At 45.7% G+C, this 25,478-nt stretch overlaps 1 protein-coding gene across 1 annotated transcript; it reads right to left on the bottom strand.

Moving 5' to 3' along the window:
• Nucleotides 1-4,150: 4,150 nt before the first annotated feature.
• On the bottom strand, nt 4,151-6,395 carry EIF1 (eukaryotic translation initiation factor 1). The gene is made up of 4 exons (XM_029573797.1): nt 6,238-6,395; nt 5,342-5,505; nt 5,124-5,225; nt 4,151-4,969 (listed from the first exon to the last, which is right to left on the bottom strand). The coding sequence occupies exons 1-4, from the start codon at nt 6,266-6,268 to the stop codon at nt 4,925-4,927; spliced, it is 342 nt and encodes a 113-aa protein (XP_029429657.1). The 5' UTR covers nt 6,269-6,395; the 3' UTR covers nt 4,151-4,924.
• Nucleotides 6,396-25,478: the final 19,083 nt, after the last annotated feature.

The following is a 25,478-nucleotide window of genomic DNA, read 5'->3' on the forward strand; positions in this document are numbered from 1 at the left end:
GCTCTAAAATCTCCTGGGCAGAAAGCAACTGACACTCCGCCCAAGAAGCCGCCTCTGCCCTTGTAAAATGAGCTTTTATCTCCACTGGAATCCTGCAACCCTTACAAATTCAGGAAGAGCAAATGGCCTCCTTTAGCCATCGCGAAATCATGGCCTTTGAAGCCTTATCACCTTCCTTTGTGCCCCCGAACAGCACAAAAAGGTGATCAGACTGCCGAAAAGAATTAGTGACCTCCAGGTACCACAACAGAATTTGACACACATCCAAAAAATGCAGTTCCCTCTCCTGTGGAGAATCTTTAGACCACTCCGGAAAAGCTTGAAGATCCTCAGTCTGATTAACATGAAAAAAGGACACCACCTGCGGCAAAAAAGAGAGGACTGTTCACAACTTGACCCCATCATTAGAAATATGCAAAAAAGGATCCCTACAAGACAGATCCTGAAACTCTGAAATCCTTCAGTGTCACCCTTCTCAAAGGCTCAAAAGGTGCACCACAGAGTACTCGCAGAACTAAATTGAGGTTCCAATCCGGGCACAACTTCCGAACCGGAGGCTGCAAATGCTTTACCCCCTTCAGGAATAGCCACGCGGCAGCAGTGACAGTGGCAGCAGAGGAATGAGAGAGGCTCCGAGGTTGCTGGCAAAAGAAAGAGAGGGGGTCTGCCTTCAGTGTGTGCATGTGTATGAATGGGAGTCTGCCTGGGGGTGTATGTGTGTGAATGCATGGGTGCCTGCCTGAAGGTGTGTCTGTGTATGAGAATGAATGGGTGTCTTCCTGGGGTTTGCTCACAGCCAGGGGAGGTCATGAGAGGGAAGGCGTCAGGTGGAGGAGAGGTGTGAAGTTTGGAAAACAAGGGAAACAAGCTGGGTGCTCCCACTCATTCTGAACCTATGGTGAGTTGAGTCACATTCACATTATAAATGTCATAATTAAATGATAAGTATGCACTACAATCCAACCCCCTCCATAACCCCACCCCCCATATGACCAAAGCCCCACCCCCACCCGGCCATGGAAAAATGGTCTTGCTTGAAGCCGGTCCCTGGTGCAAAAAAGGTTGGGGACCACTGCTCTACCAGTACTGGAACAATGGCACAGAGCACTTGTAGCCTGCCAAGGCTCTCGTTGACCGCTGGCCGCTTCCGGCTGCCGCAGTGAGAAATTATGAAGGTCTGGTAGGTCCTGAGCATATTCTAATGCGTAACCTTTCTCTATCACCTCTAGGACCCACTGATCCATAGTAATCTTGACCCATTCCTCGAGAAACAGGGACAGCCATCCACCTAAGTTTGGAACAGAGGAATGGGCCGGCCACATCTCACTGGGGAGAGAACTTGGTGGTGGAGTGCTGTTGGTTGCCATCCCGGAAGGGACAGCGGCCACGAAAGGAATGAGACCAGGACTCAGATCTGGAGGAGGTACCTCTCGGAAAAGATCCCTGCACTCTATTATATTGCCGTTGTCCCCGGAAACGAGAGCACGAAGGGAAGAAAGACTTGGACTGTTTCGGGCGGCCCTCTGGCAGCTTATGAATCTTGTTGTCTCCCAAGGATTTAATAAGCTGTTCAAGGTCCTCACCAAAAAACAACTTACCCTTGAAAGGAAGTGTGCCCAACTACGACTTGGAAGAGGAATCCGCCGCTCAATTGCGGAGCCAGAGGCGTCTGGCTGACACTGCAGAAACCATACCCTTGGCCTGCACTTGGAGCAAATCGTAAAAGGCATCAGCCCCATCCCCACTGCCGCCTCTAGCCTTTCTGCCTACTCCGCCTCTGCAGACGGGAGGTCCTGGGTGCTGAGCAATTGTTGAACCTACCTGAGGCTTGCCCACTGCACGAGACTGCTGCAGATTGTCACCCGGACTCCTAAGGCCAAGACTTCAAAGATGCGCTTGAGATAAAGCTCGGGTTTGCGGTCCTGAACATCTTTCAACGCCGTGGCTCCCACTACTGGGATGGTTGTGTGTTTGGTGACAGCAGAGACTGAAGAATCCACCTTGGGAACTGTAAGCATGTCCAGGCATTCATCAGGGAGGGGATAGAGCTTGTCTTTTGCTCTCCCTACTCAAAGCCCCGGCTCAGGGGATTCCCATTCCTGAAGGAGCAGCAGCTTGAGCACAGGATGGAATGGGAACGTACGTGGAGGAGCCCTAAGTCCTGCCAGGACTGTGTCCATGTTAGATGGCACAGTGGCTGAAACAGTATCAATTCCCAGTTCCTGTAAAATAAAGGGAATGAGGGGATCCAGCTCTTCCCTTTGGAACAAACTGAGAACACGTGGGGTCATCACACTTGAGCGGAGGACCTGGGAGAAGGTCAGAGTCCTGAGTGGGATCAGGAGCCGCAGTTAGCTTGGGGGGGGCCCAGCACCACCCTGATCGAGCTCTGCACATCAGAAATGGGAGGGGGCTGCGGAGCAGGCACCTGAGGGATCTGGCGAAGGGTGATCCTGTTCCTGATAACTAGCTAGATATGATTTGTGCATTTACAGTACAAATTCTGTGGAAAAAAACAAGGTCCCACTTTCCTGGGCACTGGGAGGGGGAGGGGGGGGGGAAAGAAATGATCAAATTCCCCCTCCGGGGTTCTAAATGGGTTTAAATCCAGCAGTGATCCAGTTAAATCTGGCTCTCCTGAGCCCTGCAGACCCGAGTCTGAAGAAAAATCCACCCCCAAAATGGCTGCCATTCCCACGGTTTTCTGAGAAGAGGATGAGCCTGCACCGTTGATTTAGTTGCAGCCGCAGAGGGGCCCTCCCCTCCAGGCAAACCGTGAGAGCAGAGCCCATCACGGGAGAGCCGAATCGCAGGCTCCCCAGCCACTGGATTGGGGCATGAAGGCAGGTTAGAAAAGCCTTGGGAGGGAGAATCAGCTGAGCTGTGCTGCCCCAGCAGCAGAAGGAACCCTGCTGTGCTGCTATCCCTGCACAAAAGGTGCTGAATTCACTTGTCTCTTGCCTTTTTTTTTTTGTAAACTTAAATGAAGGCAGGGGAATTGAGCTTCCCTGTTAAATCACGCAAGGCAGCACAGGCAAGGAGGGGGAGTGACTGGACCACCAGTATTGTCCCAGCAGGTCACTGGGAAAAGGGGTCCTAGGCTGTATAACAAGGGGCAAAACCCCCCTAGGATCCCCTAAGACTAGGGAGACAGAGCTGTCTCCCAAAGCAGGAGTTTTGAATCTTTTTTTTTTCCAGAAATAAAAGGTAATACTTGCTTGATATGATAGACACAGGAGAAAGAACAATCTCACATGTAGAAAGAAGTTGAAAAAAGGGAGCCACAGGTTCAGCTGCCTGCATCTGCTGGAGACAGACAAATACTGAAGGGATGTAGGGTAGGTTCTGTCCTGATATAGGATACCCTTTCAGTTTTTGTCTGTCTCCATCTGCTGGATAGGAAGCTCAACCATGGTCTGCACTGATCCAGGTACGTACAGGGAACCCACTCACATAAAGTATAATCAAGTTTACATGAATTGGGACAAGACTGGTCCTAGACTGTCTACTGCAGAGCTGTATCCATGTCAAGGTCATAGGTGCAGCTCATAATGCTTTAGATTACATGGCACTACAATGCAGCATAGTGGGTTAGGCATCCAATTTTACCAGTTCTAGAGAAACTACTTGTGCTGGAGCAAGTTTTGAACATATATGCCCTACTGCAGGAAGGTAGGTCAGCTTAACTGCAGCTCTAAGGAATTGTTTCAGTTCAGAAACAGAGTTACTCAGGCTAATAGTGGTGGAGGTTGCGGGGCAGGGAAGAAGAGAAAAGGTCCTGTTATTCAATGTGTATGTGTCATGTGCTCTACATTAAAGTATACATGCACAGCAGATGCAGTTTGCCCACAATTATGGTATGTCTTTTAGACTTCCACTCCATTAAGTTTTTAGGTCATAGGTAAAGTTCTCCTTGTATTACCTTCAGTCCAGTATATGCCTGTAGTACTTTTACTTACATCTATTCCACACCGGGAAAATCTTAGTGCAGATGGTAATTGACTACACCTGCCATGATTTGGATAACATCTCCCCTTGCAGGCAGGTATGAGTATATCAATAATCATGGAATAGTACACATGTAGCCTGCCAATACCCCTCCCCACTGCTGCAGTTAGTTGGCTTATATAATAGCTATGATACATAGACAAATACTTAAAAACATGTTTATTTAAATAAGAAAAACTTTAAATACATTAAGATACAATTGTAAAAGTTACTTCACTTGCCATTATTATACAAGAATATGCTAGTTAAAGGCCAGCTCCGCAGTTGCATCTACATCACAAGTGATACACATCATCCAACAATTGTTCCCTTGTCAAAAGTTTATCACAAATTTTAACAGTGCTACAACCTTTCCTGGTGCCTTGGGCTAAACACATGCCAGTAGTTAGGCAGCAGTAACCACACTAATCTTGGCTAAGCTCTATAGCTTAAGGCAGGTCTAGTTAGACTGGCCATGTTTAGATAACCCTTTATTCTTCACCCTGCACAGCCGGCAGTGCCTGGGGAACAGCCATTTGAATCATCCCTTCTCAGGATGAGTGTAGGCAAATATTGTGCATTGGTGCTGCTTTCCATAGCCCTGGCTCTTGCAGGATGATAACTAAGTATTCTGGATACACATTGACAGTCTCTTTGTTTTGATCAAATCTTACTGAAGAGATACACAGGGTTGCCATTGTTCTAGATTACCTACACCACCCTAAGCATGGACAAGTGAGAAAGAACATTGTTTCTCCCACTACAGAGCTGATGAAGGGTTTTCCCACTTTATTACATAAAATGCACCACAAGTCCTTAAGAATGAAAGATGTGCATTTCACAAGCCTGGTGTGGTCTTAAACTTGTGACAAGGGATAGCTGAGAATCTCTACTCATTGCAAGGAAAACCCTTAAGCTTCAAAATTGTCACAAGCATTTAAAATCCATGGACCTTCAGCTGGTCATCCTTTGCCAGTCCCACCTGAAAAAAATAAACCAGAACCATACATTAGTCTCAGTTACCAAGATGGAGTTGGCTATAGTTGTGACGGAGGTGATATGAACAGTACAGTCTGGTAAGTTACAGGAATGTTTAGTTTCAGCATATTCATAAGGAGCACAATAGAAGTTAATACCTCAATGAGGAACTGGCAGGCGTTCTTGCGCTGGTCACCTTGCAGCTGAATTACCTCTCCATATTCTGGATGCTCAACCACAGTACCATTGCAAGCAAATTTCTGAAAGGAAAATTAAAACATCCCATTTAATCTATCCAGCTTCTTATTAGTTTCAAAACTACCCAACCTTGCAATTACAGGAATCACAAACATAGCAAGACTAGAGTATTCAATACCTTCTTGAATGCCTTAACTAGTTTCTTTTTATCATAATCGTCTGAAATCCCCTGGACGGTAGTAAGGGTTTTCCTGCCGTTCCTCTGTTGGATTCTTATATGTATAGAATCCTCAGTCCCAGCAGGGAGCCAGTCATCACCCTTAGTTGCATCAGCAAAGGGGTCTGAAAAACAAAAAAAAGAATCCACGGTCATCTTGAAGGTTGAGAAACCGGAAGCCAAGCAACTGTTGGAGAGGGGAACCTGAAAGGGGTGAGATTCAAACCTCTTCTCTAAACAAGAGAAGCAAATCATGAAGCAGAAAAGCTGAAGATTAGAGGATCGTTTACTTGCAATCTCGACAACGCTTTGTTCGGCAGCTTCCAAGAGCCAGACTACAACGAACACTTCCGGGATGAGCCACACCTCCCACCCCCACATCGCAGGCAGTTGACAGCAAAGGCGGAGACTATTATCGCTCCGCCCTGATTACGTCACGCGCTGGCAACGCAATCACGCAGGGCGGGGAGAAGAATTGCGCAAGAAGAAAGGGCCGAGACGACGGGCCGCCATTACTGTTCTCACCCTCTTCCCCAATCTCATCCATATCTCCCAGTCTCAAACTGCCGGTACCACGCACAAAGCAGAAAGAGAGGAGCGCGTTAGAAATGAAGCGAAGCGATTGTTTAAAGTTAGAAAAAAAAAAAAAGAGTGAAAATAAGGGCTTGAACGAAGTCATAAGGAGAGGCAGAGGGCGAGGCCCCCAACCAAGCGCCGAATCGTTTTCTCGATAGGAGGGCGGGGGGAAGGTATGAAGCGTAACCTGCATCCACGATTTTATTACAATTATTAATTAAGAAAGCAAGTTGATAAGTTATAAAGGGAGCGACGCGAGCGCCAGGAGTATCGCCTCTCACCGAAAGACTGGAGGTTCTGGATAGCGGACATACGATACGATTCTTCTTCCTCGGCGGGAACGGTCTGCGGAGACGCGTCGGTCGCTAGCGGAGCTCGGAAGCTAGAGGTTACGAGCGAGGTGAGTGCTGCGCCCCTTCGGCGGTGGCGCTTTATATAGAGAAAGAGTATACGCTGCAACTGACGTCAGCGCGCATTGTGACGAGCGTGTCACCCGACCCGCCAGCTCCCTTCAGTCATCCGTCGTTTCCGCCCCACCCTAACCGCCTTCCGGGGAAAAGAGCGTCACGTGGGGGGAAGGGAACAGAATGATTGGCTGGAAATGGAAACGAGGGCGGGCACGAAGGCCGGCACGTTACTCTTTCCGAGTCCCAGAGCGGTGGGCGGAGCGTGTCTCGGTGACGTTATATAAACTTCTAAGACGCCAAATTTTTTTTTTTTTGTGGGGGAGGAATTGTCAACTAGGAGCGAGTTAATAAGAGTTATTTTTGTTGTTACAATTATACGAGTTACAGCGTGTCTTAGCCTACATAGTGCTTTCTCCTTATTTTCTAGTGTTTTATTATTAATACTTTTTAGAATAAAAGGTGCGCATTTTCTTTTGTGCCCTTTTTCAGTCTCCTGAGTTGGCTCTTTATTTACGAGAGTCGCTGTGAAGCCCCCTTAGCTCTATAATGGTGGCTTCGAAAATCTGAAAAACACCAGTATCTGCTCAGCGTCTTCAATTTATCCAGTTCAAAGATCCTTTTTAGGAGAAGAAAATTCAGTTCAGGGTATGACCAGCAAAGTGTGTTTGATGTTTACTAGTTTTATTTTAAAGAAGAGGACAAATTCAATAATTTATTAACTGGTCTAGAGAGTGAGGAATCAACTTGTAAGCTCAACACTCCAATACTAAAAATATTCCAGATTTCTAAATGGATCTCAACTATGAGATCTGCCAGAAATAAGAAGGAATCTGATTTCTTAGTACTCTAATTTTTTTTCAGTAGTAAACAATCTGCACTGATTGTCTAAGAGTTATAACTGAAGTTCAGTCCTGCGAGTCACTAAGATCCCCATCTTTGCCTTTATTCTTTATCTATTGAGGCATAGTTGTGACCGCAGAACCTCATCTGCTTCTCATTGCTATGATTCAGGGATGAGAAATAAATCAATGTGTTCATCAATAATCAAAAACAGACCTGGTACTAATCTTATAAATATGCAACCTATTCCACAGGGTACCCCAGGGCCTTCAATAGAATTGACTATAGGAGTCACCATAAGGGATAGCAAATAACAAGGGTCTCTTCTTCTAAGCCTAGATAGTACAGGCCTACCTCCAGAAAGTATTTCTTCACTGAGAGGGTGGTGGATGCCTGGAATGCTTTTCCAGAGGAAATGATTAAGACTAAAACTGTGAAAGAATTCAAAGGGGTGAGGGATAAACACTGTGGATCCATATAACACCAATTCTAAAAAAGCTCCACTGGCTCCCAGTCAAATTTCGAATCCTCTTCAAACTTCTATCAATCATCCACAAAGCCATTTTCAACAACACCCCACTGGACCTCAGAATCCCTCTCCAACTTCACACATCTTCCCGACCGCTAAGATTAGCACAAAGAAGGAACTCTACACACACCTCCAATGAAAACATCTTTAAGTAAAAGAGCTCTATCTACAGCAGGCCCCAAACAGTGGAATTTTCTCCCTCCAGAACTAGGGCTGAAACATTGCCACAGCACGTTCAAAAAAAGACTCGAGACATGGCTGTTCGATCAAGCATTCCCATAACTTTCATAGTCCTCATCAGCTTCCACAAACTATCGACACCAACAGCTAATCTCCTGCTCCATGGGCTTGTTTCGCTCTAATACTTTATTTATTTATTTATTTATTTATTTAACATTTTTTATATACCGCAGTTCTAGTAACAATGTTACTAATCACTTCGGTTTACAAGTAACTTTGGGATGACATAACAAATGTGTGTCTTACAGAGAACAGGAAGTATGAACTGGGATTTGGATAAGATAAATATAAATAAAAGTTTGTAATATCCCGGTTCCTAGTTATGTTATCCAAGTTGTTCTTTCCCTTGTTCTCTGTAAGACACTTGTTGTCACTGTTTAATATCTGTTGCAATGTAAACCGGAGTGATAAGTAACTCTGTTACCTGAACTTCGGTATAGAAAAAGTTATAAATAAATAAATAAATAAAGGCTAGTAGTTAAATAAATAAAGGCTAGTAGTTAAATAAAGGCTAGTAGTTAAATAAATAAATAAAGGCTAGTAGTTAACATTCCAGCAAGCCACCCCATGGGGGTGGCTTGCTGGAATGTTAACTACTACCTGGTGATTACTACCCTTACTCAAAAAAATCCCTTGCACGGTTAATGCAACCCCAACATTGCTCTTCTTCAACAGCAAAGGGAAGTGTGGAAAAGAGGATTTACATTCAGATAACAACAAAAAAGGACTGAACTTCACAATCTGGGTAAATAAATAAACATGGGGGTAGCTTGCTTATTACGGCATTTACTACCCTAAACCAATTAAGCCTGATACAACACTTTGAATACATAATACAGTACTGCTCTCTGTTTCTACGGCAGGGGGAAAAAGTGGAAAACAGGATTTACATTCAGGCAACAACCAACAAGGACTGAACTTCACAATCTGGGTAAACAATCGTGGGGGAAGCTGCTTATTATGGCGGTTACTTCCCTAAACCAATTAAGCCTGCTACATCACTTTGAATGCATGTACAGCGTTGCTCTCTGCTTCTACAGCAGGGGGCAATGTGGAAAAGAGGATTAGCATTCAGACAACAACCAACAAGGACTAAACTTCATAATGGGGTAGATTTTCAGACGAGCGCGAACAGCCTACTTTTGTTTGCGCTCCAGGCGCAAACAAAAGTACGCTGGATTTTAGTAGATACGCGCGTAGTCGCGCGTATCGGCTAAAATCCTGGATCGGCGCGCGCAAGGCTATCGATTTCGTATAGCCTGCGCGCGCCGAGCCGCGCAGCCTACCCCCGTTCCCTCCTAGGCCGCTCCGAAATCGGAGCGGCCTAGAAGGGAACTTTCCTTTGCCCTCCCCTCACCTTCCCCTCCCTTCCCCTACCTAACCCACCCGCCCGGCCCTGTCTAAACCCCCATCCTACCTTTGTCGGGGGATTACGCCTCCCGGAGGGAGGCGTAAATCCCCGCGCGCCAGCGGGCCTCCTGCGCGCCGGGCCGCGACCTGGGGGCGGGTACGGAGGGCGCGGCCACGCCCCCGGGCCGTAGCCACGCCCCCGTACCCCCCCCCAAAACGCTGCCGACACGCCCCCGCAACGCCGCGCGCTCCGGCCCCGCCCCCCGACACGCCTCCCGACACGCCCACTCCGAAAACCCCGGGACTTACGCGAGTCCCGGGGTTCTGCGCGCGCCGGTGAGCCTATGTAAAATAGGCTCACCGGCGCGCAGGGCCCTGCTCGCGTAAATCCGCCCGGTTTTGGGCGGATTTACGCGAGCAGGGCTCTGAAAATCTACCCCAATCTGGGTAAACAAATAAGCGTGGGGGTAGCTTGCTTATTATGGCGCTTACTACACTAAACCAATTAAGCCTGATACATCACTTTGAATACATATACAGTGCTGCTCTCTGCTTCTACGGCAGGGGGAAAAAGTGGAAAACAGGCTTTACATTCAGGCAACAACCAACAAGGACTGAACTTCACAATCTGGGTAAACAATCATGGGGGTAGCTGCTTATTACGGCGGTTAATACCCTAAACCAATTAAGCCTGATACATCACTTTGAAAGCATATACAGCATTGCTATCTGCTTCAATGGTAGGGGGAAGTGAGGAAAACAGGATTTACATTCAGACATCATCCAACAAGGCATCGATCTGTGCAATCTGGGTAAACAAACATTGGGGTAACTTGCTTGATGCGGCGGTTACAACCCTTAACCATAACCCTTATGCTCACGTTTGATGCAACTCCAACATTATTCTCTGCATCAATGACAGGGGATGGCAGGAAATTTGAATCAAACAGTTACCAACAAGAGCCCTGAAGTTGGTGGTTGGTGAAACAGATAAGTATGAGAAAATAAGAGTGGAAGCTTGCTGGGCAGACTAGATGGGCATATTGGTCTTTTTCTGCCGTCATTTCTATGTTTCTATATATGTACCGTGACTGAATTATTTAAATCAGAAGGAAAAATTGGGGGAAAGTGGAAAGTTTTGAAGATTTTCCTTCCTCCCCAGATAGCATGAGGGGATAGAGAGGGCCAGCACTAAGCGACTGGCAGGAGTCACTATCTGCCATCCCTGAGCTCCAACACTTCTCGGGAAAGCCAAGTCTGGTTCCCTGTACGTACCAGGATCAGTCCAGACTGCTGGGTTATGCCTCCCTTCCAGCAGATGGAGTCAGAGAGAAACTGAAAAGGCACCTCCTATATACTCTGGTGCACCACCTGCGATCCCTCAGTATTTCTCTGACTCCAGCAGATGAGAGAGCATAACCTGCGGTCCTGATCCTCTCTAAATTGGGAAGGGTTCCTGTCAGGTTTGGTTTAAAATTCTGGGGAATCCTTTGACTAGATCAACTCTAAAAAAAAAAAAATAAAAAAATGTATCATGATTAGACGGTAAGAGCCTTAGCAGGCGAGGCAGGGCATTGCCCTATAGCCTATTCCCGGACTACCTTGTCACTTTGCCCGGTGAGTTAGAGGGGGAGGATTCATCGGTGGGCCGGTCACTCTCCCCCTCACCTCCTGAGATGTTTAATTCCTCAGAGATGTTATATTAGAGGACTTTCTTCCTCCATAGGCTCTGTAAGTCAGTAAAAAAAAAAAAAAAAGCACTGAATTTTTCTGACAGGAGATACTCATACAGAACATGATTAAAAAAAAAAATCTCTGTTCTTGTTGCCCCGTGCCTGCTCGTCTCACCTGGGCCTCCGGAAGGGGTGGGTGGCTGGCCGCCCAATCTGTTTTCGCGCGTTTTTGACATGCCTAGAGGCACTGCTTGTGCCGCGGATGGGGAGCCGGGGTGCCGCCTCCCTCGCGGGGGCCTCTGCTCCCAGTGCTTTGCCGGGGGCGAGGGGTCTTCGCGATGGGCGACTCCAGGCAGGGGAGCAGCTCAGACGCGTCAGAAGGCTCCCGGAGCTGCTTCACTGCCTCACAGACTCAGATTGGGCTCGCTCCCGATTGTGGAGGTGGCGGCCATCTTGCCTTCCTCCGGGCCAGCGGCAGCCATCTTAGCTCACCCCGTTAGCGATGCAGGCTCCTGTCCCCGCTGGCGTTCAGCCCTCACAGACCCCGCGATTTGTTGAGAGACGATGGCTTACTCCTGTCAGAGCCACCGGGAGGTCCTTAAAAAAAAAAAAGACCTCACCCGTTCTCATTGCGATTTATTTTCTTGCTCCATAAAGCATATATGGAAGCTGACGCTGACTGGGAGCAAGGGTCCTCTGTCCCAACTAAACGTTTTAAGAGTGTCACAGGCCAGGAAGGCTTAAGATCCGGGGTGTCTCACATGGTCCAGGCTACAGGACCTCCAGATCAGGGCTTGACTGCAGATGCCAATTTCAGGACCCCCACGTGCCGGACATGGAGGATGCGGGGAGTGGTGCGGATCCTGTAGAAGGGGATGACCCTCAGATGCTCCGATTGTTTCCCAGGAAGGAGCTGGACCCATTAATCACTCAGGTCCTGCAGGAGCTGGAGATCCCAGTTCCACAGGCGGTCCCAGATTCTTCACCAGGTGAGTTAGTGCTTGCAGGGCTCCGCGCTCCACCGCAGACATTTCCTTTCCTTCCAAAATTATTTCGGATTGTATCTCGAGAGTGGGGTACGCCAGAGCCTACCTTGCGGGTTAGTAAAGCTATGGAGAAATTTTCTCCGCTTCCTTTTGACTCCTTAGAACTCCTTAAGGTTCCCAAGGTAGATTCTGCGGTCACGGCCATTGCCAAACATACCATTATTCCGGTTACGGGTGGCACAGCACTCAAGGATCTCCAAGATAGAAAGCTGGAGGTTCTCCTCAAGTGGATTTTTGAAGTTTCAGCCTTGGGAGTGAGAGCTGCAGTTTGCAGCAGCATGAGGCAGAGGGCCCCTCCGCTGGATATCACAGATGCTCCTGGCTCCAGTTCTGCCTCCGGAGGAGGCTGAGCAGGCAAACCGCATGGAGTCTGCGGTTTCTGCGAGGCGGCTCCTCTGGCTGCGGAACTGGACGGCAGACTCCTCGTCCAGGGCACAGCTAGGGTCTTTCCTTTTCGGGGGAAGCCTTTGTTCAGAGAAGAATTGGAGTAGCTAGTTCGCTCCTTGGGGAGAACTAACTTTTCAGGCTGCCGGAGGACGAGCCCAGATCTTTCTGTTTCACAGGCACCTTTCGAGACGGTTCCATGGACAGCGCTGTTTTCCCGCTGGAAGGAGTATGGCGTCATACACTCCACGTTCACCACCCACGAGATCGCAAGCGTGGACGCATTTCTTTTGTGGCGGAAGGCTTCCGTGAGCTGGCACATCGCATACATTCACCAATCATGAGGCGTCCCAATGAGGGGACGCTGACCCAATCCTTTGTTCAGGAAGTCGGGGAACGACTTTTCCATTTTAGGGAGGAATGGGCCAAGATTACCTCCGACCAGTGGGTTCTCGTCATTATAAGTCACGGCTAAGCTTTGGATGTTGCACGGCCTCTGTGCGACCTGTTTCTTATTTCGCCCAGTGGACCCCTGACAAAGCAGCAAGTGATTTTGCAAACGCTAGTTCGCCTACAGGCTCTAGGGACCATTGTTCCGGTCCCCGCAACCGAACAGCGGACCAGTCGCTACTCCATTTACTTCATTGTGCCCAAGAAAGAGGGCACGTTCCGGTATCCCGATATTAGATTTGAAGCAAGTCAACAGAGCACTAAGGATTGCGGCTGTCCACAAAGGTGAATATTTGGCTTCTTTGGATCTAACAGAGCCTTATCTCCACATAGGGATCCAGGAATTTCGTCAGCGGTTCCTGCGGTTCATGATCATGGGGTCCCATTACCAGTTCGGTGCCCTACCATTCGGTCTAACGACGGCTCCGAGGGACGTCACCAAGGTGATGGTGGCAGTAGCGGTGAGCCGTCGGAGGGAAGACATAATGGTACACCCGTACTTGGACGTCTGGCTCACTCGGGCCAAATCTCTGATACTCTGTGAGCAGTCAGTACGCTCAGTGTTGAGCTGACTGGTTGCCCTCGGCTGGGTCATCAATCATCCCAAGAGCAAACTGGTTCCTTCCCGGAGGTTGGAGTTTCTGGGACCCAGCTGCGTCACAGAATTGGGCAGGGTTTTTCTGCCACAGGTGCGGATGGAGCGTTTAATGTCACAAGTTCGCCGCCTGTTAGATCTTCCCTCACCGGTGGTGTGGGATTACTTGCTCCTATGCGACCTTTGCAGGAAGCACTACTTTCTCGTTGGGATCCCATATCGGAGGGGTTCCAGTTACCTGTACCGCTTCTCGAACCGGCCGGCTCCAGTCTGGATTGTTGGTTGATACTGGATCACTTGCTCCAGGGCGTGGATTTGGAGCCCCCTCGATAGATCTTCATGACGACGGCTGCCAACCTGACGGGATGGGGGGCAGTCTGTCTGTCTCGGTCAGCTCAGGGTCTTTGGACACTGCCACAGACCAAGTGGTCCATCAGTCGATTGGAGGCCAGGGCGGTTCGCTTAGCATCATGCCATTTCCTCTCCCAGATTCAGCATCAGGCAGTTCGGATCTCATCAGACAATGCGACCTCGGTGGCTTATATCAATTGCCATGGGGGCACCAGAAGTTGACTACTGGCATCCGAAGCAAGCAGGTTGATGGATTGCACAGAGCAACACCTGTCTCGCATAGCAGCATCCCACATAATCGGGGTCAGCCATGTTCAGGCGGACTTTCTCAGCTGCCAACAGCTAGATCCCGGAGAATGGGAACAGTCACAAGAAGCACTACGGCTCATCACCCGAAGGTTGGGGGATCCCGTGGTTGGACTTGATGACATCTCGCTTGAGTGCCAAGGTAGCTCGCTTCTTCAGTCGCAGCAGGGAGCATGGCTCGGAAGGAGTAGACGCTCTGGTTCTTCCTTGGCGCAAGCATATTCTCCTTACGTGTTTCCACCCTGGTCACTGGTGGGAAAGATATAGCATCGGATTGAATCTCACAGCGGATGAGTCATTCTAGTGGCACCGGAGTGGCCAAGAATGCTGTGGTTTGCGGATCTGATCAATCTGGCAGTAGACGGCCCATTACTCCTCGGTCATCTGACTCACCTGCTTCGACAGGGCCCAGTATTTTTTTGTCCCGGCCGATCGCTTTTGTCTAGCGGCTTGGCTTATGAGAGGCGGCAGTTGAGAAAGATGAGTTACTTGGAGGCGGTAATTACTACCCTTCTACACGCTCGTAAAACATCCACCTCTGTTGCCTACGTGTGTTTAGGGAAGATGTTTGGCTCTTGGTGCCGGGGGTTGAAGTGGTCAACGTGTCAGGCTATGGTGTTTCATATTTTGGCTTTTTTGCAGGAAGGTCTGAATAAGAGTTTGTCGTATAGTTCCCTCCGAGTGCCATTGCAGCATTGGGATGTTCTCGTAGAAATCTTGATGGTACTTCTATCGCCTTACACTCAGATGTAGCCAGTTTTTTAGGGGAGTCAAGCACTTACGGCCGACAGTGCGTTCTATCTGTCCGTCTTGGAATTTGAATTTGGTTCTTCGCGGGCTGTGTACTTCCCCCTTGGAACCTCTCAACCGAGCTATGCTCAAGGATTTAATGCTCAAGATGGTGTTTCTAGTGACTATCTGTTCAACTAGAAGAATTTCGGAACTTCAAGCGTTGTCTTGTAGAGAACCTTTCCTGCGTATTACTGGCTCGGGAGTTTCTCTTCGCACCGTGCCTTCCTTTTTGCCAAAGGTAGTTTCGGCCTCTCAATGTCAATCAAACGGTTGAATCGTCAGCCTTCTCCAGGGACGTCGGTATCGCTCCATGGGAAAAGGAGCTTCAGCGGTTGGATGTTCGAAGGGCACTCTTGCAGTACTTGGCAGTTACCAACCCTTTTCGGTTATCCAACCATCTTTTTGTTTGGTGGAGTGGTCCTCAGAAGGGGACTAAGGCTTCGACGGCTCCTATAGTCCGATGGTTGAAGGATGCGGTTGCTTCGACTTACATTTCTCAGGGGCGTACCGTTCCGGAGGGACTTAAGGCCCATTCCCTACGGTCTCAAGCGGCATCTTGGGCGGAGAGTGGTTTTTGTCTCACCTCAAGGCATTTGCCGGGCGGCTACTTGGAAATCTTACCGCATGTTTGCCAGACATTACCGATTGTATGTTCGAGATCCGGCGGTGGATTCGTTTGGCAACGGGGTGCTTCGAGTGGGATTCTTCAGGTCCCACCCCATATAGGGCAGCTTGGGTACTTCCCAGCAGTCTGGACTGATCCTGGTACGTACAGGGAAAGGAAAATTAGTTCTTACCTGATAATTTTCGTTCCTGTAGTACCAAGGATCAGTCCAGACGCCCGCCCATAGCAGTAAGAGTCCCGCAAGTCTGCTTGTATTCCAGACTGTTTCTTTTTTTGCTCCAGGTTCCTAGAGCACTTGGACAGGTGGAATATAGTTCTGTCCGATGGCATTTTCAGCCTGGTTTCCTCATGTTCCAAAGTTCATGTTTGACTTGATCTAGTCACAGGTTGTTACCATATATTTTATCATTCTGCTTTGATATCGATTATACTGAGGGATCGCAGGTGGTGCACCAGAGTATATAGGAGGTGCCTTTTCAGTTTCTCTCTGACTCCATCTGCTGGAAGGGAGGAATAACCCAGCAGTCTGGACTGATCCTTGGTACTACAGGAACGAAAATTATCAGGTAAAAACTAATTTTCCTATCCTCCGTGCTACAATGCACCATGCTACAGCCTGAACCACGGAGCTGGGCATGATTTAGATTTGTTTTAACTTTAAATGTAATCAACAAGTTATTTTTTGTATGTTACTATAATCCAGTAGTTCTCAAACTTTTCTCTATTGGGACACCCCTGGCAGAGGATTCTCAATTGTGTGATATAATGTACATATGACCATCATGGAGCTAAATGTAAACATTCTGCATCCTCAGGAACCCCCTGATCCCCAGCTATTTATTTATTTATTTATTTTTAACTTTTTTATACCGACGTTCCTGTAGAAAATACAAATCACACCGGTTTACAATGAAACTAAAAAAGTCGCCTGGGAGCGATACAAGGAACAGGTGGTACAAGTAACTGGGAATGGGGAACTATAGATATCTTCACTTCAAATCAACTCTGGGTACGCTCATTAGTTTCAGAGAAAATGGAAAAAAGGTAGCATGCCATGTAGCTATAGGTGCAGGGCAGAACTAGGACATTTCCCGATGCAACTTACCATACAAAAAAGATATTCTGATTCTGGTGTCATCTCAACAACAGCAACACAAACTCCCTCTACTACCAGCTGCATTGTAAAATACACTCAACAAACTCATAAGAACATAAGAACATGCCATACTGGGTCAGACCAAGGGTCCATCAAGCCCAGCATCCTGTTTCCAACAGTGGCCAATCCAGGCCATAAGAACCTGGCAAGAACCCAAAAACTAAGTCTATCCCATGCTACTGTTTCTAGTAATAGCAGTGGCTATTTTCTAAGTCAACTTAATTAATAGCAGGTAATGGACGTCTCCTCCAAGAACTTATCCAATCCTTTTTTAAACACAGCTATACTAACTGCACTAACCACATCCTCTGGCAACAAATTCCAGAGTTTAATTGTGCGTTGAGTAAAAAAGAACTTTCTCCGATTAGTTTTAAATGTGCCCCATGCTGACTTCATGGAGTGCCCCCTAGTCTTTCTACTATCTGAAAGAGTAAATAACCGATTCACATCTACCCGTTCTAGACCTCTCATGATTTTAAACATCTCTATCATATTCCCCCTCAGCCGTCTCTTCTCCAAGCTGAAAAGTCCTAACCTCTTTAGTCTTTCCTCATAGGGGAGCTGTTCCATTCCCTTTATCATTTTGGTAGCCCTTCTCTGTACCTTCTCCATCGCAATTATATCTTTTTTGAGATGCAGCGACCAGAATTGTACACGGTATTCAAGGTGCGGTTTCACCATGGAGCAATACAGAGGCATTATGACATTTTCCGTTTTATTCACCATTCCCTTTCTAATAATTCCCAACATTCTGTTTGCTTTTTTGACTGCCGCAGCACACGGAATCAACGATTTCAATGTGTTATCCACTATGACACCTAGATCTCTTTCTTGGGTTGTAGCACCTAATATGGAACCCAACATTGTGTAATTATAGCATGGGTTATTTTTCCCTATATGCATCACCTTGCACTTATCCACATTAAATTTCATCTGTCATTTGGATGCCCAATTTTCCAGTCTCACAAGGTCTTCCTGCAATTTATCACAATCTGCTTGTGATTTAACTACTCTGAACAATTTTGTGTCATCTGCAAATTTGATTATCTCAATCGTCGTATTTCTTTCCAGATCATTTATAAATATATAGAAAAGTAAGGGTCCCAATACAGATCCCTGAGGCACTCCACTGTCCACTCCCTTCCACTGAGAAAATTGTCCATTTAATCCTACTCTCTGTTTCCTGACTTTTAGCCAGTTTGGAATCCACGAAAGGACATTGCCACCTATCCCATGACTTTTTACTTTTCCTAGAAGCCTCTCATGATGAATTTTGTCAAATGCCTTCTGAAAATCCAATTATACTACATCTACCGGTTCACCTTTATCCACATGTTTATTAACTCCTTCAAAAAAGTGAAGCAGATTTGTGAGGCAAGACTTGCCCTGGGTAAAGCCATGCTGACTTTGTTCCATTAAACCAGGTCTTTCTATATGTTCTGTGATTTTGATATTTAGAACACTTTCCACTATTTTTCCTGGCACTGAAGTCAGGCTAACCGGTCTGTAGGTTCCCGGATCGCCCTTAGAGCCCTTTTTAAATATTGGGGTTACATTTGCTATCCTCCAGTCTTCAGGTACAATGGATGATTTTAATGATAGGTTACAAATTTTTACTAATAGGTCTGAAATTTCATTTTTTAGTTCCTTCAGAACTCTGGGGTGTACACCATCTGGTCCGGGTGATTTATTACTCTTCAGTTTGTCAATCAGGCCTACCACATCTTCTAGGTTCACCGTGATTTGATTCAGTTCATCTGAATCATTACCTATGAAAACCTTCTCCATTACAGGTACCTCCCCAACATCCTCTTCAGTAAACACCAAAGCAAAGAAATAATTTAATCTTTCCATGATGGCCTTATCTTCTCTAAGTGCCCCTTTAACCCCTCGATCATCTAACGGTCCAACTGACTCCCTCCCAGGCTTTCTGCTTCGGATATATTTTAAAAAGTTTTTACTGTGAGTTTTTGCCTCTACAGCCAACTTCTTTTCAAATTCTCTCTTCTCCTGTCTTATCAATGTCTTACATTTAACTTGCCAACGTTTATGCTTTATCCTATTTTCTTCTGTTGGATCCTTCTTCCAATTTTTGAATGAAGATCTTTTGGCTAAAATAGCTTCTTTCACCTCCCCTTTTAACCATGCTGGTAATTGTTTTGCCTTCTTTCCACCTTTCTTAATGTGTGGAATACATTTGGACTGTGCTTCTAGAATGGTATTTTTTAAGAATGACCATGCCTCTTGGACATTTTTTACTTTTGTAGCTGTTCCTTTCAGTTTTTTTCTAACAATTTTTCTCATTTTATCAAAGTTTCCCTTTTGAAAGTTTAGCACGAGAGCCTTGGATTTGCACACTGTTCCTCTTCCAGTCATTAAATCAAATTTGATCATATTATGATCACTATTGCCAAGCGGCCCCACCACCGTTACCTCTCTCACCAAGTCCTGTGCTCCACTGAGAATTAGATCTAAAATTGCTCCCTCTCTCATTGGTTCCTGAACCAATTGCTCCATAAAGCTATCATTTATTCCATCCAGGAACATTATCTCTCTAGCGTGTCCCGATGATACATTTACCCAGTCAATATTGGGGTAATTGAAGTCTAAACACACCAAAGCAAGGTGCTGCACTACAAGACAATTAATGGTAATTGAAGTCTCCCATTATTACTGCACTACCAATTTGGTTAGCTTCCCTAATTTCTCTTAGCATTTCACTGTCCATCTCACCATCTTGACCAGGTGGTCGGTAGTTTACCCCTATCACTATAATCTTTCCTGACACACAAGGGAGTTCTACCCATAAAGATTCAATTTTGTATTTAGTCTCATGCAGGATGTTTATCCTGTTGGACTCTATGCCATCCCGGACATAACGCGCAACACCTCCTCCCGGGTGCTCCTTTCTGTCATTGCGATATAATTTGTACCCCGGTATAGCACTGTCCCATTGGTTATCCTCTTTCCACTATGTCTCTGAGATGCCAATTAAGTCTATGTCATCATTCACTGCTATACATTCTAATTCTCCCATCTTACTTCTTAGGCTTCTGGCATTAGCATACTGACATTTCAAAGTTTGTTTTTTGTTTGTATTTTTATTCTGCTTTTTAATTGTTAGGGATAAGTTAGAATTTTTTAGCTCAGGTGAGTTTTTAGTTACAGGCACTTGGACTATTTTTCTAATTATTGGAACCTCACTGTCGGGATGCCCTAATTCTAATGCATCATTAGTATCCTTTGAAGATACCTCTCTCCGAACCATGCGCTGCTGAGCGACTGTCGGCTTTCTCCTTTGTTCTAGTTTAAAAGCTGCACTATCTCCTTTTTAAAGGTTAGCGCCAGCAGTCTGGTTCCATCCTGGTTAAGGTGGAGCCCATCCCTTCGGAAGAGACTCCCCCTTCCCCAAAAGGTTCCCCAGTTTCTAACAAAACTGAATCCCTCTTCCTTGCACCATCGTCTCATCCACGCATTGAGACTCCGGAGCTCTGCCTGCCTCTGGTGACCTGCGCGTGGAACAGGGAGCATTTCAGAGAATGCTACCCTGGAGGTTCTGGATTTAAGCTTTCTACCTAAGAGCCTAAATTTGGCTTCCAGAACCTTCCTCCCAGATTTTCCTATGTCGTTGGTGCCCACATGTACCACGACAGCCGGCTCCTCCCCAGCACTGTCTAAAATCTTATCTAGGTGACGCGTGAGGTCCGCCACCTTCGCACCAGGTAGGCATGTTACCAGGCGATCCTCACGCCCACCAGCCACCCAGCTGTCTACATTCCTAATAATCAAATCACCAACTATGATGGCCGACCTAACCCTTCCCTCCTGGGCAGTAGGCCTTGGGGAGATATCCTCAGTGCGAAAGGACAATGCACCACCTGGAGAGCAGGTCCTTGCTACAGGATCCTTTCCTGCTGCACCTGGTTGGTGCTCTCCCATCATGAGACCTTCTTCCTCCAAGGCAGCACCAGGGCTGCCAGTCTGAAGTTGGGACTTGACTACTATGTCCCTGAAGGTCTCATCTATATACCTCTCTGTCTGCCTCAGCTACTCCAGTACTGCCACTCTAGCCTCCAGAGATCGGACTCGTTCTCTGAGAGCTAGGAGCTTTTTGCATCGCATGCACATGTACAACTTCTCACTGGCGGGTAAAAAATCATACATGTGACACTCTATGCAAAAGACTGGGAAGCCCCCCTTTTGCTGCTGGACTGCTGCCTTCATCTCAATTTTGATCAGTTCCTAGTTAAGTTTTAGGTTGCCATGGGAGTAGGAATGTGTCTAGTATGTGTATTAGTGAATTCACTATGGGCCTGATTTTAAAAAGCATTTACTCGAGTAAAAACCAGGTTTACTGGAGTAAATTCACTTTACATGAGTAAGTGGGTTTTTGAAAATTGCTACAATATATGCCATTGACCTGTCTATAGGATTTACTCACATAAGTGCACTTTACTTGAGTAAATGGCTTTTGAAAATTGCTACAATAGTAGCTACATTTACGCATGTAACTCCTTTTGAAAATTACCCCCTATGTGTCTAGTAGTGGCCTACCGGGTCTGATTGAATTCTGAATAAAGTTTTTGTTGATTTTTTTTTTTTTTTTGTGAAAGTGGCACCTGCCTATAAATTAAGGGATGAGCTAGGGGTGGGTTGGGAAATCCAAACAGTCTAACTTCAGTTAGTCAGCCAGAGTGATTCATTGCTCTCTTGATTAACAAATGTTGGTCCCTATTCAAACCCAATTACACTACCTCAACACCTTTCCAAGGTGAGTAACTGAGCTGAACTATTCAACTTTTTTACTTAGGTATACACTGCTCCTAGCTTATTTCTAGCTTCTGGCTACTTTTTGTGTTGTTTTTTTTCCAATACAAACACTCAGTTTGTATTAAATACAAACACTCAGTTCTTTAAAAGTCTGCAGAACACTCAGTTCTGCAGATTTTTAAAAATAAACACACTACCTACTGCTTACTAGCTACCTTATTGACTGACTATTTAAAAATACAAACAGTCTAACTTGTTTATTCACTGCCTTTCTGACTATTAAAGGCACAAACACTATTAAAGGCACAAAACACACTAAATAATATTCCCAAATAGTTAACTTTGCCCCAATACTTTTAAAAAAGACAATGTCCCAAGCAAAAACTTACTGATTCCTTTCAGCCACCAGCAAGGTGATCCTCTCCTCTCAGTGTTCCCACTGGACTACTACCAGCTGCATTGTAAAATACACTCAGCACATGTGTCGCAAACCTGTCATACCATAAAGGCACTAATTCCGAGGACTCAACCAGCAATAATTGTACATCTGAAAAAGGCAGCAGTGCACCACCAGTGCATGATTAGTAATATTGATTTATTTAATACCACGAATGCCATTAACTCCTGGTTCCAAATAACATCCTCCATTGCTGATAATATAAATCCTAAAAAGACAAAAACAATAAAAAAACAAAACCCATGCTACAACAAACAAATAAATGAAACAAAGAAAATTGTCAGAAAGAAGGAGAAAGCTTGGAGAAAGAATAAATCCGATCTTACACTGAGCAACTATCACTCATTCCTTGCCCATTACAAAAAGCTGATAAATAGTGTAAAGAAGGACTACTTTAGTAAAAAAATTGAAAAATTCTCCCACAACCCAAAAACGTTATTTGATATTGTAAAAAAATTGACAAACACTGTATCTCACAATAAAATAACCTTGCCTGAAAATAGGCATAATGATATTGCACATTTCTTTGAGGATAAAATAATAAGTTTATTATCCAGTATAGACTCCACACCAAAACAGGAAATAAATATGCAACTGGAGGAGGTAACGAAATGGGAAAACTTTGATGAAAACTCAACAATAGAGGTTGAAAATCTGAAAGAAGGACATCTACCAGAAATATTAAAGGGAGCAATAATTAGACCCGTGATAAAACAAAACAAACCTGACTCAGCTATACTCAGCAACTATAGACTTATATCAAATCTTTCCTTCCTCGCCAAATTGACTGAAAAAGTCTAGAAGCAACTAACTGAACATCTAGAAAATAACACTCTTTTCCCTTCCCAATTCAGTTTTAGAAAGAATTTGAATACTGAAGCCCTTTTGATAGCTTTGACTGACACAGTTTTAAAAGGATTTGACAGTGGCCAAAGTTACATGTTAATTTTACTAGCTCTCTCTGCCGCAGATTATCTGAAACAGGTTTGGAAAAAATCACTTTGCAGTGTTTTGCATCTTACCTCAGTGACCGTTCCTATAGAATACAGATTAATACCACCACATCAGATAAGATAGAACTTAAGACTGGACTTCCGTAAGGATCAGCCCTGTCAGCCACACTTTTTAACATATACATGATGCCACTTTGCCATCTTCTAGCCGGACCTGGCCATAACCACTATCTATGTGCAGACGACATTCGAATACTGATACCAATACATGATACAAAAGAAAAAAACGTACAAATTAACATCAATGTACTTGTTAATAATTAAGCAGCTTTTAACACAAATGAAGCTTATTTTAAACATAAACAAAACTGAAGTTATTTTATTAGAAAGAAAATCCACGCTGACATGTCATACACCGTTAGTACTCCACGATAACTCAATAATTAGCTTGCTGACAAGGCGCGAGATTTAGGAATAATAATTGACCCTGAATTAAGCTTTTAAAAACACATCTACGATCCAGCCATTGCAGGTCCTACAAAACGCTGCAGCAAGAGTCCTGTTGTTTAACAGAGCTTACAATGGAGCTGTTTGAGACTTGTCTGCAAACTCCTTATCTCTTTTCATGCTGCTAGTCTTATACTTATTGTTTCTATTTTACCTTGGCTTTGATATTTAATTATTTTCTGTGACATTTTACTTAAAAGCTGTATTTTATTCTCTTAACTTTAATATTCTCTTGTATTTTATTCTGTAACTGTGTATTTATTCTTTTAAATATGTAAAGTGTTGTGATGGTACGACTGAATGACGGTATAGAAAATTTGCTAAATAAAAAAATAAAAAAATAAAATAAATGTCCTATTGAGAAAACAAAACAAATAAGACTGATACATGTGTCTACATGCTAGTAACGTACCTCACCTCAGTCCCACAGAGAAAGAGAGCCTAAAGGACCACAAATTACAAATGTGGAGACAAAACTAGAATGGAAACCCCCAAAAGCTACACTGCATGCAGAGCAAAAGTGAAGAACTAGAAAGAGAAATATGTTTCCTCTTACACTAACTGAAGTACAAAGCCAGAAGAAATGCACATTCCCCAAACACCCTGTAACTCCCCCTCCATACCCCCATCATCCCTCACTTCTCCCAGTTACTCCGTTTCAATCATCTCCTCACACTCACATCCCTGCCCAGCATCCCCAACTCCCACCTGCAGCCTCTTCCCTGTGCTCCATCCCTCCCTTGTTTAACTTTGCCCCTTCTTCCCCTCCCTGCCCCACCTACCCCTGACCCCCCTCTTTCCCACCCAGCAGCTCCCACACTCCCTCTCTCCCTGCCCTGCATCCCCAACCTCCTTCCCCCCCCCCACCAGGTGAAGAGAGCGTCACGTCCAGGCCCAGCACGGGAAGGTAAAGTTGGTGTCCTGTTGGGCCCAGAAGAACAGGAGCTGGCAGCGTCTCACTCTGATCCGGGTGAAGGAGGAAGCAACCTCCCACTGGGCCAGAAAGAGGAGAAGGGTGTGAGAGGAGCCTCCTGTCAGTGCACCCGGGGTGATGAGGAAAGAGCAGCCGCCTCCTGGCACCCATCACCCAGGACCTCGCGAGGGAGAAGCACCGCTATAGTACGTGGGCAGACTGGTGACATCAAACTAAAGACCCAGGAGCTTCCCTTCATTACAGGATGAAAAAGGAAACCCTTCGGGCTCCTGTAAATTGAGTCGCCCTTCCTGGGTTGTTTATTTTTTTTTTTACTGAAGCCAAGGCTCAGTCATCCATTTTTTCAATTATCAACTGAATCTTCATGACATTTCCGAGTGTTTTCTTTATACAAAGGGTCTTGCACAATTTGTCCTCTGTTTTTTGGCCCTTCCTGGTGTCATCCGTGATATATTAATGGGGTTCATCGGGGCGCACTTATTGCTTTTTTTTATTTTTAATTCATTCTTTATAATCACAAGCAAACTATGAAATCAAATGGGAGCATGTGTGAATTATAAAGGAGCATTTACATGTGCTTAGAATAAAAACATCCCGCCCGTGCCTTCTCTAACCAGCGGCGAGGTACAGGAGTGCCGCTGTTTGCATTTGCACACCCAAGGGAAGGAGCCACGTTTGATAATGGGACACCCATTGTGGGGGCTCGCCTGAGGCCTCGGCAGACAGAGGACAAATGGAGAGATTTGCAGATAAACTTCAAGGCGCAGGGAAGAAACCTTTGTCAGCAGTGTGAAAACATTGAAGCATTTCACCTTGTTGAGGCTTTAAACCTTTCAAAGGAGAATCCTATAAAGTTATAAAGCAGGAAGCTGTCATACTTTGTAGCAATATGGAGTGGGAGACAGTATTGCTTTATTTTGAATGTTGCAGACCACATAAAAGCATCCAGTATCTTGCATTGTTTGCTAAAAACTGCCATTGTTTGATGCAAAGAAATGATGCCATCTGAACTCAGGATTCGCTGTTGTGGGGGGGATATTGAGTTCCATTTGTGGGATTAAAGATTAAAAGAAAATCTAGGCCTGGCAAGCGAAAGCTTCTCGGGATCTCTTGAGATCTTCCTTTTGGAGTTCCCTAGGGTGGGGATGGGGACAGGG

Source organism: Rhinatrema bivittatum, chromosome 12 (genome assembly GCF_901001135.1).
Source record: "Rhinatrema bivittatum chromosome 12, aRhiBiv1.1, whole genome shotgun sequence".
NCBI lineage: Eukaryota > Metazoa > Chordata > Amphibia > Gymnophiona > Rhinatrematidae > Rhinatrema > Rhinatrema bivittatum.